The sequence below is a fragment of the Crocodylus porosus genome, unplaced genomic scaffold (assembly GCF_001723895.1).
Source record: "Crocodylus porosus isolate Cpor-Errol unplaced genomic scaffold, CroPor_comp1, whole genome shotgun sequence".
In the NCBI taxonomy this organism is placed as follows: Eukaryota; Metazoa; Chordata; order Crocodylia; family Crocodylidae; genus Crocodylus; species Crocodylus porosus.
Genome location: NW_017728940.1, coordinates 464,819 through 482,971, shown reverse-complemented (window position 1 = coordinate 482,971; position 18,153 = coordinate 464,819). Strand labels below are relative to the sequence as shown.

Below are 18,153 nucleotides of genomic sequence, written 5' to 3'. Positions count from 1 at the left end.
GGCGCCCAGAATTGGACACAGTACTCCAGCTGTGGCACGACAAGGTGCGGTTGGCCTTCCTGACCGCGTCCCCACACTGCCGGCCCGTGTTCATCTTGGAGTCAATGATGACCCCCAGATCCCTTTCCAAAGCCCTTGGTAGATCGCGGGAGTCTTGCTGTGCGTTTCAGTGGGGTCCAGACCAGAGCGTCCCCGAGCTCCACCAAAGCCCCGACGTGCAAAAGCCTGGACAGAGTCTGCACGACACAGGGGAGCGGGACAGCAGAGACCGCAGCCATGGGGAGAGAGGCTGGGCTTCAGGGCCTGCAAGGGACCACAGTCCGATCTGAGGGGGCTCAGCACCACACAGGATTGGGGCCCCCGGGAGGCGGAGGGGCCAGCCAGCGAATGCAGGGTCTCTCCTCCAGACAACCCGCGCAGGGAGCCCAGTGGTCGCCCTCGGGTGGGGGCCGGGAGCCCGGGTCCTGCTCCTGCCACCCGGCTTCGGTGTGCAAGTCAGGTCCACCTCCCCGTGCCTCGGTTTCCCCTCCCACCCTCTGTCTGTCGTGTCAGCACTGGGGTGCCTCTCCCCGGGGTCTCCCAGCCGGGGCCTCTCCCTGCGTCCAGCACAAAGAGTCAATGGCCAGCGGGTCCCTGCACTGGGGGAAGGGACTTGTCTCTTGCTAGCCGAGTACTTTCCCCATCTCACCCCTTGCCCCCAAATCCCTGCCCCTCCTGCAAGGAAGCCGGTCTCGGCGTGCACCTCACCCCTGCTTTGAGCTCGGCGCGATGCCAGGCCGTGCCCAGGCGGGGCATCGCCGGGGGAGAGCGCTGCCGCCTCGGTTTCTAACAGCTTCTTTCTCTCTCCCTCTGTCTCTCTCCTCCGTGTCGCCGCGCAGAAAGCGGATTTGGCTGTTGCTCCTCTCACCATCACACACGTGCGGGAGAAAGCGATAGACTTCTCCAAGCCGTTTATGACCTTGGGGGTCAGCATCCTGTACCGGAAGCCCAACGGGACCAACCCCAGTGTGTTTTCCTTCCTCAACCCCTTGTCTCCCGACATTTGGATGTACATCCTGCTCGCCTACCTGGGGGTCAGCTGCGTGCTGTTTGTCATAGCCAGGTAAGGGGCGCCCCGCGGCCTGGCCGCCATCACGGACCACCTCCGTCGCCTCCCCCGGCGTTGCGCTGCGCGGGGCCGTGGGACCCACCCCATCCCTGCGAGCCCACGTGCTACACCAGCTCCATCACTGCAGCTGCCTCTATCCCTGCACCTTCTCCTTCACCAGCCCTCCCTGGCCCTTCCCCTCCTCTGGAGATGGGCATCCCTCCTGCCCCTGAAGCATTTTCATCTTCCATCCCCAAGCCTTCAACGTGCAACCTCCCTCCGAAACCTTCCCCGTGTCAAGAGAATAGCAAGCCCGTTGCTATGAATCTGACAGTGCGACTGTTTACAAAATTAATATGCATCTAATTAGCATGTTTAAAAGCTTCCCTATCTTTAAAGGCAGGGGGGATTTGCATGCATTTGCATGCGTTATTGATTTCCTACAGCCTTTGTGGAGCCGCGCAGCCCAGGAACGTGCAATCCCACCGCCCGCGCTACAAGAACACAGTATGCACCCCCCAGGGTGACGACGCTCCCTCCATGGCCAGGCACATTTGCAGCCCCTTGATGCAGCAGGCAGGTGTCTCCTGGAGGCCCTCATCCCCATTAGCTCCCCCTCTCCTCTTGATCAGTGTCCCTAATGGAGTCATTTTGCAATGGCTTTGCTTCTATTTTGTCCGCCACTTATCCATATTTATGGGACCCGAGGAGAGCGAGCTGCCTTGTTTTGCTCCTCTGAAAGGGTCCTTGGGGTTTGCTTAATGCAGCCTGCAAATGAGTGGTTACGGCCACGCTCTGCTGTTTATCATTTCAAAGCAGGGAAATGGAGAGCGCGGAGAGCACCCTGCGCCGGCACGCCTGACGTGTGGCTCTGCCGGATGCCTGCTCCCCCCGTTACCCCGCTCCCCCCATCCAGGGCTGGCTGGGGAACGGCCGCCTGTGACACTGGTCCAGGAGGAGGCCCTGGCAGGGTCCAGTTTCCCGCTGCCCCCATTACTGCATAGGGCTGCTAGGCTGGGGGCTAGACTTGGGGGGATATATCCTGTCCCCTGCAGCATGCCCGAAAGTCTAAGGCAAAAGCAGAAGCAGGTGGACAGAAAACATGGAGGTGGGGATTTAAGGGACTGTCCTGCTCTGCAGTGACAAGCACAAGACCCCGCAGCCCCGGTCCGTCTATGTCCTATTACACAGCGAAGCCCAGGTCATCACTTCCAATGGGGTGAATGCCCCCCTGCTCCCCATGTACTAGCTCCAGGCACGGGGCAGACAGCCATCAAGTGCGTGAGTCCCAGGGGCTTGCAGGGCATGCTTTATGCCTCTCTGCCCCTTACAATCCCAGCGGCCGGTCCGTGCCAGCTCTCTGGAGCACCTCAGCTCCTCCGAGAGCTCACGGGAGGGTGCTTTTCTACACGTGCCCCTGCATCCCTGGACATGCCAAGCAGGGATCGCAGGAAACGCTATCTCCCTGCCCGGCTGCAGTTTGCAGCTGCCCCAACGTCCTCCGCAGCGTTTGGAAGCGATTATCTGGGCTTTTCTGTGCAATACCCTAATGGTGCTGAGTGGCGGTTGTCAGCTCACTCTGCTTAGCAAGCAGAATATTTGTTCTCTGCAGAACATCTGGGACAGCCAGGCAGCTACCTGGCCTGATTCCTCCCCTGCAATCAGGTCTATCAGGTGCAACTCCCCTGAAATCCAAGGACACGCCGGCCCCAGCTGACTGAGACTGTGTAAAAGCTTCACGCGTACATGGGGGAAGGTCTCTTCTTTCCTGCCCTCACAATGAGCCTCAACCAGGGGAAGATGCGGAGCATGCAGCTGGCCCGTCGGGGCTCCAAAGCGCTCTGCAGACATCAGCTCAAGCACTTTGGGCAAGGACCATTTGCTGTTTTGTGTTTGCACAGCACCTAGCATGTGCCAGGCCCCTAGAAACACTGCCACATGGGTAATACAGCAGGAAAATAACTGCCCTGGGGTCATGCCCTTTTGCAGGTGATAGGAGAGGCTCAGAGCAAACTGAAATGAGGGGAAACAATTAAATAAAGTGCAAACATCTTGGCCTTATGAGCCACCATGGGGACCAGCCCCATCTGAGTGACCATGATGAGAGGTGCAACCAGAATCTCTCACCTGGAGCCACAGGCACCTAGATAGGAGTTTACACAAGGTGAAAAATAATTGGGATTGCTTGTACGCTATGCCCCTCGCCCCCAAAGATTTGCAAACCAGAGATGGGCCCAACCACAGCACTGCATCCCGATCCAAAGAGGATGACATGAGGCAGCGTCTCTCCCAGGAGCAATGAACAGCTGGTGAATTTTATCCCACCCGCGGCAGAATTTCAAGAAGGGCTGAGATGTCCCCGTTTATCATGTGTGTGTCACGCAGCAGCCCGGCACAGCCGGCATTCGTCTCCTGGGACATTGCCATCGCTGTCTGATGCTGCAAGGGCGCCTGGCGGGGGGGCCAGAAGGAAGCGCACGGTTTGCTGCATTATCAGCACCCCTCCTCTGCTGCTGAGTCCAGTGGGAGTGGGAGTAGGTCCTTCGCCATTTGGCCGCATGCCAGAGAGAAGGCACGAGATCCTCAGCAGGGAGAAAAGCTCATTTGGGAAGATGAACGCCGGCTAATTACAAACAGCAAAGCATTCATTGCGATGATTGATGGTGCTACTCTGCTCCGTGTCTCTGCTAACAGCGTGGGACATTGCTAGATGGACTCCATTGCCACCATGCATTCGATTGCTTGCGTGTCTTGAAACTGGAATTCAAGTGCATTTCCAGATCAACGCGTGTATTTATCTTTCCCAGTTCAGAGTGGGGACCTGCAGCACCCAGACCCAGCCCCTCCCAGGCTCCGTGCATGCACTGCTTAAATCTGCACGGAAAATCCTCTGCAAGAGTTACTGAAGAAAGGCTCCACGCATCCCCTAGAGGCAACTTGCTGTTTGCCCCGGGGTGACGTGCAACCGTGGCGCTGAAGAGGAAAGTCCAGATTTGCTCTGCAGACAGCGTGCTGTGAAACAGAGGGGCCTGCCTAACCAAACACACGGGGCTGGGGTCGGCTCGCTGCCCCGTAGCGATGTGCACAGAGGGATCCCAGTGCTCTGATCCGCAGCTGGGGTCAGGTGCCTGGACAGGCAGCTCATGATCTCTGAAACCCTGTTTCCTCATGGGACTTATAAAATCCCTGGGGCAAGGGTGCAAAGAAACCCCTGGGTGGGATGGGCTCGATGAGTGCCAGCTTGACTATTGCCTTGGGCTCCCTGTGCAGACTCCGACGCATGGGTAGGAAAACCCAGCCCATGGGAGAGCAAGACCTCCTGTCCGCCACCTCCTGCCATGGGAAGACCACCCACTTCGGCCGATCTCTTCGCTGTGCTGGATTGTGGGGGCTGCAGGCACTGACGTGACATCGGCAGTGCCAATGCAGGACTGGCAGGACCGTGCCCATTGATGCGTTGCTGTCAGGGTGCTGCATATGCCAGTGGGCCAAACCTCATAGCCCCCAAGTCCTGCAGGGCTGCTGGAAGCTGGTGGGCTTCCTTAAAAGAGTCAGGAAATCTTTGAAGCTTTTTCTTTGATTCTGGAACTGCTTTGAAAGAGAGATGAAGCAGCCGCTGGACGCTGGGCTCAGTGGTCTCTGCCCGTCCTGCAGCTGCCCTTTCCCATCGCAACCAAAAAGTCCTGGCTGCCAGTCAGGTACATTTAATAATGCCTCCTATTGCCCTGTCCTCGGACAGGCGGGGTAATACTATCACAACACCTGTCACCAACCAGCAGGGACTGGGACGGGAATTACCAAGGAGTTAATTAGGGAAGGGCCATCAGTCCTGCTTCATTTCCAGCAGTATCCCTGCTCCCCTGGGTTTGGGCTGACAGGTCGAGGCGGTGGCAGCATCCAGCTTTCAAGCAGGAAATGGTTCCCTCTGGAGCCCAAGCTGCTGATCAGAAGAGAGGCCCTTGCGACTTTCAAGCAGCCTTGACCGTGCGGAGATCAGGAGCCTTTTCCCCATCGAGTTACCGGCAGATTGCAGTAATTTCCAAACCCCATTTGAGTGACTTGTTCTTTCTAATGATAAGGCACTCCCCCTGCTGTTTTTTCCCCCATCTGTAATGTCCCATTAATGAATTTCTACATCTAGGCTGTACCGGCATGAACCTTGACACAGGCAGGTGGAGGGCTGGAGATATCCTGGGGAAAATGCTGGTTTTATTTATTGCATCCAGGTGTAATGGAAACAATATCTGCTCTTGACCCCACTGAGGCCTCACAAAGTCCTACTCTCTGGAGGAAAACACAGTCAAAATAACCAAGCCTTAATTCAAAAACATGAGTCTCGCAAACGAGGCTCGGGAGACCGCTGCGGCTGCCATCATCATAGGTCAACGCCACTTAAAACCAACTCAGGGACTATTTAGAGACAGGCAAAGGACGCATTTGATCCATCACCGCTTTTAATCAGTCTCTCGCTTATTGATAGAGCCGCTGCCTCTAACCACCCAGGTCCCCAAAGAGCCCCGAACGCTGGTGGGACCGAGCGGATTCGCGGCGCTCATTTGTCTGGCGACGCTCAGCCAGCCGTGCGGCCAGGGGCTCCTTTTGAACGGCTGCCTGTTGCTCCCAGGTTTGCACAGCCCCAGATTGCTGCTACTCCCAGCATCCTGCCCGCAGGGCTTTTTAAGCAGACATTTTAATCTGAAACCAGAACCATCACTGAGTAGCTTCTCTGGAAATGCAGTTTGGCCTTAAAGTGCTTTGTGTCAGATCCCTGCCTTTCACAGGGCCTGCCCTGAATTGCTTTCCCGTTCCCTTCTCAGGAAAGAAAAAAGCCCCCCCTCCACCCCCAAAAACAAAAGAGACAAAAAAATTATTGTATTTTTTCCCTGGTCCATTTTATTTAAACCCTGCTCCTCTCGCGGCAAGAAGGGAAGCCTGCTTGGGACAAATCCTGCATATTATGGGTGCATTAGATGGGGAGGAAAGACCCTGAAACCTTTCCCTTCATTATAGCTCCACTTCCTTTAATGGCCCCACCAGCCTTTCAAGTACCAAAGTCGTTGTCGCTGCTTTGCGGTTTCCTGAATATTTCTCTATAATTTGAGCCGTGCCGGTAGATTCTCACTCCGAGACCTTGAAGTTGTTCAGCGTGTCATCTTGTCGGGCTCATTTGATCTTCCCGATTCCCCTTCCATTTCATATTTCCTTTCAATTGGCAGCCCAAGGAAGGTTTTCATCTCCTGCTCGAACTCTGCTTTTATTCAAGAGCTGCAGCTCGTACGTGAAGTTTTGCATACTCCCAACATAAGGCTCTGACCAAGCAGGGCCCAACACATTACAGGAACGGGCCATGTTTAAAGCCAGGTTTGATTTCAGAACAATTTTACCTTCCTTTGTTATCTTTCCCCCCTTTGAAAATGCAGAAGAGAGATGGATGGATGGATGGCTAAAGGACAGGCTTTGACAGGCAACAGGCCCCAGCGTGGCATATTGGGCAAACACAGGATTTGCTACCCCAAATCACTTGCAAGAAAAGGGAAGGAAAGGCAGGATTATTATTGCCCCCTGGCCCTCGCCCCCCTTCAAAGGAGCACCCTGAGGTCCCTGACAGAGCGGGGAGCAAAACCCCGGTGCCCGCACAGTCCCACGTCCCAGGGGCCTCAGACACCCAGGGCTGGAAAGGGCACAGAGACGCGTGTCCCCGGCACAAGGACGCTGGGCCCCTTGCGGGGCTGGGCAGCGTGGGGAGCAGCCCAAAGGATGAACGCTTGTCGTCCCACTTTAGCCAGACAGGCATTTCCCACCAAAAGAAAAACCGATTTGTTCCCACAATGTTTTGAGGGCTCTCGCTGGGAAATCGTCTCAATGACCACACGCAGACACGGGCGTGCCGAGCACAGCGGAGAGGGACGGCTTTTCTCGGGCGTCAGGTTTCCCGCGAAGACCCTGAATCCGAGGAAAACATCTGATGACAGTGAAACCAAATTGTCCTGGCAGTTTTCAACAGGGTGGGGGGCAAGGTCATTCCCCAGCAGGGGTGGTCTGGCCAATTAAATACCTTTTACCTGCACAAATATACTCTGAGCCACACGGCATATTCAGGCCTTCTTATATGCCACCTAATCCATGCCTCTGTCAGCGCAGAGCTGTTTCCTGCAAGTCGTTGTCTAGTGCTTTGTCCAGTTTAGTTTTAAATTGCCCAAGTGATGGACACGTTAATAGAGCAGGCTATATGTACACGCACAGCTGAGGGGAGGAGGCGAGTCCCTTTCTGCAAAGAGCTCCATTATACGGTTGTTTTGCCCACAGTCGTGCTTGGCCGGCTGGATTGTCTCCCCACGAAGCGGAAGGACGGGATGTGTCCCTGAGCCTCGCTGCGCCTGGAGGGGACTCTGGGTGCGGGAGGGAGGACACTGCCCTTCTGTTGCGGGGTGGGTTTTGGGCAGGATGGGTGCTCAGAAGGAAGCAGCAATGACGGCAGTCGGTGCGGTGGGTTTGGGAGCCATTGAGCCATTTCTGGTTTGGATGCAACTGCTGCAAAATCTGAGACTCTTGGAAAGCACAGCTAAACCACTCCAGAAATAGGAGCGTTGCTCTCGCGGACCCCCCCTGCCCACCCCGGGTCTGGCACATCCCACCCTGGCACTGCCCCGGAGCGCGGGGGGAGCACGTGCGTGCCGGGAGAGCCCCGGCCGTGCTGGACGACGGCTGTGGGCAGAGGAGCCCTGTGCCGGTGCGTGCTCAGCTGTCCCATCCCGCGAGCGTGCCTGTGCCCCTCTGCGCCCCACCGGCCTCCTGCTCCCTCCCGCGTGGCTGCACGTCCTCCACCCCGACCTTCACACGGGCCCGAGTGGACGTGCCTCACAGAGGCCTTGCTTCTCCAGGCGCCAGCCCCCCCGTGATGCAGGGCACGGAGCCTGGCCCCGCGTCTCCACCCGCGCCACGAGCTGGGCGCCGGCAGGGCTGGGCAGCCCCCCGCCCACAAAGGCTGTTTCTTCCCCGTCCCCTGCGGTGTTTGCCGGGAGACACCCCAGCCTCACCAGCTTTCCCTGTGCCCCCGCAGGTTCAGCCCATACGAGTGGTACGACGCGCACCCCTGCAACCCGGGGTCCGACATCGTGGAGAACAACTTCACGCTGCTCAACAGCTTCTGGTTCGGGATGGGAGCCTTAATGCAGCAAGGTAAGCGCGGCTCGGGCCCGCTCTCGCGTCTCGCGCACCCGGTGCTGCCTCCGCCTCGCGCGCCTCGCCTCCTCTGCGCTCGTGTCGACCAGGAGCCGGGTCAAACGCAGCCGCGCTTGTCGAAGAACAAGCAGGAGGCGTAACGCTTCCAGCACCGCCCGGGCCGCCACGAAGCCGCAGAGCGGGGAGAGCGGCTCCGTCACCGCACGCTGACAGGCAGCGACATTGGTTTTGAAACTGCGGCGTTTTGTCTCTTAACAATTACAGAAAAGCTTGTCAACACCGGCTTTTGTCTCCCCTGGAGAGGCGGGCGGGTGCGGGAGCGGGGAGATCTCTCTTCTGACAGCTCACGGTACCCGCCGTGCTGTGAAACGTTTGTCTCTCCCGTTACTCTTTCTGATTGAGATGTACCGTACGCACGCGGCTTTGCTCAGATGGAGCCAGCTCCCTGGAGAGGGTGAGCGAGGTTGCTGGTGTGCATTGCGCACAATCCCGGGCTTCGCACTAACTGGCTGCAGGCGGGCGGGCGTGCGCGCACCAGGCTTCCTGGGGGGAACGAGACCGGAAAGGGGTTAATTAGATAAACGCCCCAGTGGGATTAATCTGATCAATGGAAAGCAGCCATGATTTGGAGGTCACAAGGTCCTGGTGACTCTGCTTGGTATTATTCACTCTCCATGAATTTCATTTTCGTTTATGGGCATCTATTCGAGCCGTGCTGTGTTGTTGGCTTGGGAGCTTGCGGAGCTGGCTTGGAAAAGTAAGGAGGGATAGGAAGGGGAGAGAGGACTTTAAAACCTGCGGGAGAAAGACAAGCAGCAGGACCGGCCCAGCCCAGGACGCAAACCCAGCCATGGCAGGGTGAGATCTGCTGCGAGGTGTCTCCTTAGCCGTGCTGGTGCCGGAGCAGGCTGGAGGCTCGAGACCTCCTGGAGCACAGGCAGGGCAGGCAACTCCCTTGCACAGGAGCCCCTTGATGAAGCCCTCGCCTCGCGGGGCACGGCGCAGCAGGCCGGGGTCTGAAGGCCACGTGGCCGCCCCTGCCCCATCGCCCACGCTCTAGAAGACCCCTTTCCCGGCCGATGTCTCCTCATCCTCCAAGGTCCAAAGCAGGCCCCCGGGCTGCGGGTCCTGCCAAGCCCACGCGGCCCGAGCAGGCGCTCGAGGAGGGGCGAAGGGGGCTGCGTGTGCCGGGCACTGGGAGGGGACCCGGTCCGGTGCTTCACCACCGGGTGCTCTGCCCGAGGGTGGCAAGAAGGAGAAACGCTTCTGCTGCCGATGGCTTCTTTGTTAACCGGTGCGACGTGTTTTCCAGCGTCTACCGAGGGTGCACAGAGCATTAAAGGCTCCGGGGAGGGAGGTGAAAATCTGAATGCCTAGAAAGCAGTAAGCAGACTTATTAAATTGCAGGGTCCCAACTTTCAGCCAGGCCTCGGCCTCTCCTGGCTTGCTCTGGGCAAAGACTAGCGCTGGCCTCTCAGTGTGTTCATTGGGGTGCGGAGCGTCCCACCGCGCAAAGCTCGGCACAGGGCCAGGGCAGCCCAGCAAACCAATGAGTTCAGAAGTTGCATTGCTACAAACACATCCCTGGGTCCTTGGTGTCAGTAATTCACAATATATTCCTAGAGGGCTCCAGGGGCTTCCTGTTGCAGCCCTGAGATGATGTGATGGGTGGCACAGAGATCAATGAAATTAAGTCCTACGACACGTACTCCCAAATGCCTCCTTCCATCCTTTGGAATGGAAATGCTTCTCAGCTGAGCCTCCCAAATGGTCTTTAGTTTCCTCCAGGCCCCTGCGTGGCCTCTGCATACTCCTACCACCTTTCTGTGGCCTGGTCTTGAGAAAGCCCCTCAAAATACCCCTTGACAAAAGCACTGCGAGGAACTTTCCTGAACAGCCCTTTGATAGTCACTGTCTGTGTATTATGATGGCAGGGGCTTTCCACATAGAAAGGATGGATGGGCAGGTACATGGATGGATGCATGGATTTAGGAGGAGAGCAGAGGAGAAAAAAGACAATTTTCTTGATTGGTCTCTTCTGGATTTCAAAAACAAACTTTCAGAGTGAGCAAACCAGATGCCTGAGTCTGCCACGGCCTTGGCGTGGGATGGACCATGTCAGAGACCCAAAAGGAGACAAACTAAAGAAGGACAAGGAAATCCCAACTTGATGGGAGCCCTTCCCTTTGCTGAAACTGAGCTCCCAGAGTGGTTCACACTAAGCTGTTTTTCAGGCCAAAGGGGCCAGTTTTCCAGTAGCTGGGTTGGATTTGTTTTCAAGGCACTAACCCACCTTGACCAAAAATGGAGCAATTTTGAGCTAGGAGGGGAAACAGGGCTCAGTCCCAGGACGGTGCCGTGCAGGAGGGCACTACAGGCCATGCTGCATCTCTGAACCTGCCCTGCACAATGTGCCCATGATCCACATTTAGAGCAAGGGAGCCTGCAAGGACCGGGAGCCCCTTCCCCATCCCGCTGCGCTCCTAAGAGGACCTCACGTCTCCTCTGCTCGGCCGGTCCGACCCGTTTGCCCCTTGCTGAGCAGCATTGGGTGCAGTGCTCCCAGATGAGAGCCCAGGTTCTGCCTGGAAAACACACAAGGTTAAAGTCACTTCAGATTATGAATGAGGCCTTTTAGCATGACTTAGGCTTACAAACCCTGCAGGCTCTGTTGCAGCAAGAAGACTTAACGCTATGGTGAAACGGGCCTCACCAACTCAGCTCAGTGAGGGCCTGGCCCAAAGCCCAGCAGAGCCAGTGAAAAGACCCACCATTGCACTCATAGCCATGACCATTCACATCACATCACATCAGAAACATGTTGTTATTCAGCCAGAGGCTGGGGGTACCCTGTCCTGTCCCAAACCGATGCAATCCCAAGGATGAAATAGGGCACGATTTGCTGTCCCAATTGCACGGGTTTGTTTGGTGAGGAAGAAAATTTAGGAAAATGATGACCTAGGTGAGCCCAATTCAGGAGCAGAAATAAACGAGAGGTATGAAGCATGTTACCCCTGGTCATTCTGGTCTACTGGACATCAACGGTACCCAGGCCGTTAGCCTAGTGGCTCCTGCAAAAAATGCTCTTCTGGACACCTGTGCTGGCAATATTGCAGCGAGTTATAAATATTTTCCCTGGAGCAGGGATGCCCCCATCAACAATGTTGGCATCAAAGAGGGTGGGTTAGCAGAATGAGCCCTGGATCCCGTGGGGACAGCCGTGTTGCTCCTAGCTCAACTCTACGTCGGAGATGACAAGAGAGCAAAGCCGTGCTAGTGTCACACCATCCCCGTTTCACCAGCAGGCAGTGAGGGCAGAAAATGTACTTGTTGAAAGCTGAATCAGGACCACCTTGCACCCAGAGTGGGATTTCACTATGTTTTGTGCTCTGTTTTAATACCACGTGGCTTAACATTGCCTCGTACGGCCCATCTTCCCTTGCAGGTTCTAGGTCAGAAATGTCCTCTGGCTGCAATAGCTTCAAACCGAGTCATCTTCCCCATCTTTAACAAGTATCTCAGGTGATTGCAAAAATAGCACAGCCCATTTAATCCTTCCTGTCTGCTCAATAAAAGTCATTCCAGACCTGTTACCCCTTTCATGCTATAATAACTCCTCCTGTCCCACCTCCAGCTGCTGTTCAAAGTACTGGACCATAATCATTTCCCTCTTTCACTGTTTGATTTTATTTTTTATTATTTTTTTAAAAAGCCTTGTGTATTTGAACACTCTCCCTGGAGTGAGTGCTTTGAAAAGTAATCCGTATAAAAGCAAAGCGCTTTTTAAATGGCAGAACAAAACACTCATAAAAGTTCACAAATGGCTTGCTATTTAAATCTCATAAAAGCAGCCGAGTTAATTACTTCGGTTTGAAGGTTTCCTGTGAATTGTGCACTGTACCCAAGGTCAGCAAGAAAGAGAGAAGAATTTTTGGAAATGCTAAAGGAAAAAAACCCCAAAAGGCCCCCGATTTCCTTGCAAGCAAGGCGGCCAGGTAATGTGTGTGAAGAGCCGTTGGCTGAAGTTGTGTAGCTGTTACAGCCTGACAATGTGGCCTGGTGCTTGAAATACATATATTGGTTTCTTGCCCTGCTCTCTCCCTGGGGTGTTTACCTTTCCTTTTCTTTTCTTTTTCACGCTGCTCTGCTCATCCCCCAGGGTCTGAGCTGATGCCCAAAGCGCTGTCTACGCGGATCATCGGCGGTATCTGGTGGTTCTTCACGCTAATCATCATCTCTTCCTACACGGCCAACCTGGCCGCCTTCCTGACCGTGGAGAGAATGGAGTCTCCCATCGACTCCGCAGATGATCTGGCAAAGCAAACGAAAATCGAGTACGGCGCTGTGAAGGATGGAGCGACAATGACCTTCTTCAAGGTGAGACCCCTCATATGCTTCGCCACTCCTGGCGGAGATGCCAACACGAGCAGCGCCTGGGTTGTGCGCTCAGAGCAGCGGTCCTCAACCTTTGTAGACCCAAGGCACCCATCGCCAGACTGGGGGCGCCCGCGGAAAATGCCAACTCTTCCTTTTCTCTCCCCCTCTTTTTTTTTTGACTACAAAAAAAATAAAAATAATAGAGCATTTTTTTTCTTTTGCAAAGAACTCAGAAAGACCACACCAGGTCAGCATGGTTTTAACACTCTTGATTCCTGTTTGAAATCTCCAGGTATATCTTGTGAATCAGGTTTGCACACCCTAAGACTGAGTGAACATGGTGCCTTGGCACCCTGGTAGAGCATCACTGTCTTAGACCTATGAGAGTAAGACCAGGCAGGCATCTGCTAGGCCGGCTGGGTGGCTCTCGTCCTTGGGGACTGGTCACACTTGCATCTTTGCTAGGCCTTGTCTGTCCCACTGCGTCACTCAGACTATGGAGCACCCAAAACCCCGTCTCCCAGATGCTAATAGGTATGTATCTTAAGGCTGAATTGCACTGATATTATGGCTTCTGAAACAGGGACCTCCACTCCACACTGGTTCAGATGACCCAAGATGGAAGATGCATTCCCACATCAAAGCAGAGCTTCTGTCTTGTTATATAAATACACACACACTAGTCCTCCAGAAAGTCTTATTTCCTCCAGCATCTTCCTGACCTGCATCTCTTCCCTGATCCCTCAGCTACTTCTCAGTAATGACTCTCTGGAGCCCTTGAAGATAAAATGATTGGCTTCCAAGTGAATTCAAAATCAAACAGAAAGAGAGAAGTGGAGGGGGAAAAAAAACTAGATCTAGACAAATGCTATGCATCCTTTCCACCAATATTTTTAAGGCTATTCAGTCTTCATGGAAACACTGATGTAATCAAGTATTATTAGTACAAAAGCTCTCTGATTGCAATTTTCTGCAAGCCTTCCAGACAGCAAGGGACACGTATTGAATCAGGGGCCAGAGGCACCATCAGATGTCTGATATGCCCAACCACCCCTGCTCCAAGAGAATAAAAAAACAGCGAGCAGCAAAGGTATCTGAGGCCAAGGCTTGCTCATGGTTCCTTAATGCACAGAGCAGATTTTTAATTCTTTGTCTTTGTCCTTCGTTAGGAGCATTGTGGCATTTACCAACCTAATTTGCAATGAATGGTGCTTTGTTTGTAACGGAGCAGGCTACAATGGGTAATTGTTGCCTGGGCCTCTCAAGCACCCACTAATAGAACTACATCTTCTATACATCGTGAGAATAGGTAGAAAATTACATTCAAGAGAAGAGCTGTCCATTTTCAAACACAAAAAGAGGTGAACTTCATTGCATAAATTATTCACTTACCACTATGTTGCAGAAGTTTGATCCTCTAGAGAGATCATTACCAGGAATTATGGACTACTAGTAAGTAAAAGGCCCTTAAGGTCTGCCTTGGGCCTCTTAAACGCTAAGCTTGTGTAGTGCCTGACTATTCCCGTGCTACGAAGTTCTTGTAATAACTGCACCCTTCTCCCATTCCTAAATAGAGCAGGGCAGGTGGCCTGTCATCTACCTCTAATAATAGGTCAGCTGCGCAGCACAGATGAGGCTTAGGACTCGCAAGAAACCAGAATATTTCCAGGACCATTCTACCATGATCTCCAGAAAACAAGTGAACAGAGTAATGTCCTGAGAAGTACAGCGTTGCCCTCACCCCCATTTCGGGAAGCTGGCACTGTATTGTGCCATGCCGTCCGCTTGCCCCTGGGTACCAACCGGCATTCCCGACCGCGAGGGCCTGAGCAGAGAGGTCTGAAAAGGGAGGGATTCCCAGAAGGACGATCGTCCTTTCTCAAAACTGCCCCCCTTTAAACTCCCATCTCCAAATCGGCCACGCCATGCCTGCCAGCTCAGCTCACATCCTCCCCCCAACACCGATTTCAGAAGGCACAGGGTGAGGGAAGTCCATAGAGAGCAACCATCAGCTCATTTCTGGTCAACCTGGCAACACCCAGAACAGGAACAGGAGGCCAAGCACGCGCCGCACATGCGAGAAAGCACAAACTAGCCTCGGAGGGACTTCACTCTGCTTAGCCACCAACCTCAGAGGTTTCCACGCTCTCCATCACACTGCCTCTCAAACCCAAAGAGAAGGAAGCAGTAAGTAATTGTCTCCTCTAATAGGAAGTGTATTAAAGAATCGGTAACCCAAGAGACACTGTCACTCAGGAAATCCTAGAACAAGAGCTAACAGGATCTGGGGAGCAACGCGTCCAGCTGGCGTTAATAGCTAATCAGACGCTAAGTGCCTTGGAGGAAAGGATGCGAGTCGAAGGGAAGGGAAGGGAGAAGCAGACACCCAACGAGCCAGGGGAGGGGAACCGGATCCACTTTGTCTCTCAGCGATTTCTTTTCCGATTCTGTGTTAAAACTGGTAGACCACGCCTGCAAAAACTCGGGCAGCACAGTGCCACCAATACACTGCAGCCCACCCCGAGAAGGAAATTACATTAATTCCTTCAGATTAAAGGGAACTTTATTTCAGAAGTTGTCCGACACCGTGGAGAACATGTAAAGAGCTCTCACATTTTACAACTGCTTAGAAGATGAAAATTAATTGAGAGATTTAAGAAGGCCTTTGAAACCACAGTTGGGTTGTAAAAGAATGTGTTATGGAGAGAGAGAAGAAAGCAAAGGAAAGCGGGGAAATTATCTGGGGGAATAGGGTCCCTTGCAAACATGAGTTTCTGGTTGGTTTTTTTATTATTATTATTAAGTTGTGAGGATGAATTTTAAGTACGCTCAGACGAGGGAGAGGCTGGAAATGGGAGATGCAGGCTTGTAGCCTGTGCTCCTGGTAGGAATCTGAATCAGGCCAGCGAGTTCGATGCCAAACCAGAGGCTTCGCTGCATCGGCGCCGAGCACGACAGGGTTGTGACAGCCCAGGACCGCTCAGTGACCGAGGGGGAACGAGGGCAGACATCCCAACACAGCATCGCCGAGCTAAGTCCACACCGGCACCAGCATCTGAGCACCTTGCCGTCGCTAATGAACATTATCCTCCCAGCACCCTCTCAGGCAGGAAGAGCTATCTCCATTTTCACATGGGGCATTCATCGAAGATGAAGTGATTTGCCCAAAGTGAAACACCCTCTCCTCTCTTCACCCACCGCTGGTATAGCGTGCATGGCCAGATGTCCTAATACAGCCTGGCTGCAGACTTAACCAGGCAGTAAATGGCTCCTCGTGCAGGTCCACCCTGGGGGGCACGCTTTCCATCCCCAGCAAATGTCCGTGCTGGGTTTTGCTCTTTAACAACGTCCACCCTTCTTCAATGTCAGCTCCCGTGCAAGGCAGAGGAGTCGAAGTCTCTGCTAGCGCGGAGAGACCAGCACGCGGGGGGGACGGCGGCTCCCTGGCCTTGGAAGCCAGGAATGGGGCTGCCTCTGCTCCGGCTCCTGCACAACCGGCCTCAAGAACGCGCCTTTCCCCCTTGCATTGTTTTAATTCACGCGAAAATACACGGACCTAAACGCGACAAAAGTAGTTCGCATCTCAGAACCCGCCTGTGCCTGGAATACCATTATGAGTTCATTGGGCACCAAATAACGGCATCTAGATTAGACCATCAGCAGTTTAATAGCCAAGACTCATTAGAGGCAGCTGAAGTTCTGAATTTTAATAATGAGTGAATGGAGCAGCCCCGTCGCCTGCTCTCGGCGGTGACATTGGTGGAGCACGGCTCTGCTGTCCAGAGTCCCGGGCTTGCTTTGGGAGGCTGTGCACACGGGCTGCTAAAAAAATGCAATGTTTGTTGCTGTTGATTTAATTCTGCAAATAGGGCCTCAAAGACCAAACTCCTGCTGCTAGAGGTCAGGTTTCCTTCTGCACGGCCCCCGAGCTGCGGCACCTGCACACTCAGCGCAGCAGGAGAGCAGCCGCGAGGCAGAAACCAACTCTACACGGAGTTTAATTAGCCTAATAGGAGTCTTCTGTGGAAATAAGGAAAACTCTTTGCTGATTTGTATCATGGAGGACACGATGCCTTTATAGCTCCTAATCCCTCTCTGTCAGGCTCGTTCTTTGGACAGCCCACAACTACCTAGCAGAGCATACTGAGACTTCGCAGGATATTTTATTTTGCCTTGATTACTGATTTCCAATGGGGAAATTCCCCTACCACTTCTCCAAGCAGTGGGATGGGCAGGACGCCTCATCTGGTTTTCACATAAATGGAAATGCTGTTGAGTCTCCTTCGTGATGACCCTCCCGCCCCAGCCCGGCCCGGGTCCCGCTTCAGTGCAGCCGACGCTCGGGTCTGGCGTGTCTTCGTCCTGCATTGGGAGGGGGTTGCCCTGCAAATGCTATCAGCTTTATGGCAGATATTCTTGAGATGTATTTAACAAAGTCCGTGGGCATCCTGGATGAGAGGATGCAGGCACCATCCCTGCTCAGGGCAGTCACTGCTGCGGGTTGGATTTGTACCGACCAGAGACACCTAGAAGGAGACCAGAGCTGCCACCTTCCTCATTTCAGGACGAGGGGCCCATGCCTGATCCCCTGGGCCAGGAGCTCAGCCGTCCCTGGCTCTGGAAGCTCCCTTTGCCCACCTGCAGAGCTGTATTCCTGATGCCTCCATTCCCTGGTTCCTGCAACTTGCCCTTTCGTTTCCCATGTGAAGAAGACACGGTGCATCGCTTTGGTCTGCAGCTTGCCTTGCCTCCAGCAGCATCGTGGAGCTGTAGCCAAGGAGGTCAGGACTAATCAGCTGCGAGCAGAGCCAGAGGCAAGAGAAGGAGCAAAGCTAGAAATCCCTGCCCTCCTTCCCTCAAGAAGAGCCACAGCAAGCCGGAGAAGGGCGCCGTCTGCGCGCCGCGGCATTGACCGTCCCAGGGTTTTGTCCAAAGCCTGCTGGAAAGATGCCCTTTGGCTCAGGTCAGCGCGTGCCTATGAATTAGGCCCAGGCCTTGGACTTGGTTATGCAGAGGCTATCTCTGGGCACTGCGTTACATCTGCAGCCGCGAGTCAGGTCAGCTGCTGAGCTGAACCACGGGGAGCGTTTTGCTGACTTCACTGGTGGGTTTCAGCCGCGTGGAAAGCACTTTTGAGAAGTGATTCATTGCCTGGGCATGCGGATCGGATAAGCTGGACAATGAGGGTGCCAAGAATATGAGGGAGCAATTAATTTAGGAACAGTGTCTAGTTTGCGTTATGAACAGAAGGCCTGCGTTGTGTTTTGAGAAGGATGCCATCTCTCACCGAACAGAAATGCCAGTTTTCGTGTGCCTGTTGGAGTATTTTATATATATAAGCAAGCAAAAAAAATATACAAGCAATTATATTATATTATATTATATGCAAGGAAAGCAAAATATATATATGTTTAACATTTATAATTTAGCATTTCTCTGTGTGTATACACATAGACACACACACAGAGAAATGCTAAATTATAAATGTTAAACACATATATATTTTG

The 18,153-nt window shown here is 53.8% G+C and overlaps 1 protein-coding gene across 1 annotated transcript in view; it reads left to right on the top strand.

Annotated features, from left to right (window-relative positions):
* Positions 1 to 18,153, top strand: part of GRIK3 (glutamate ionotropic receptor kainate type subunit 3) — a 74,800-nt gene that overhangs the window by 46,760 nt on the left and 9,887 nt on the right. The window contains exons 10-12 of the mRNA XM_019547897.1: positions 879 to 1,102; positions 8,148 to 8,266; positions 12,429 to 12,646. Of these exons, the coding sequence (XP_019403442.1) occupies positions 879 to 1,102; positions 8,148 to 8,266; positions 12,429 to 12,646 (561 nt within the window). The remainder of the gene's footprint in view (positions 1 to 878; positions 1,103 to 8,147; positions 8,267 to 12,428; positions 12,647 to 18,153) is intronic.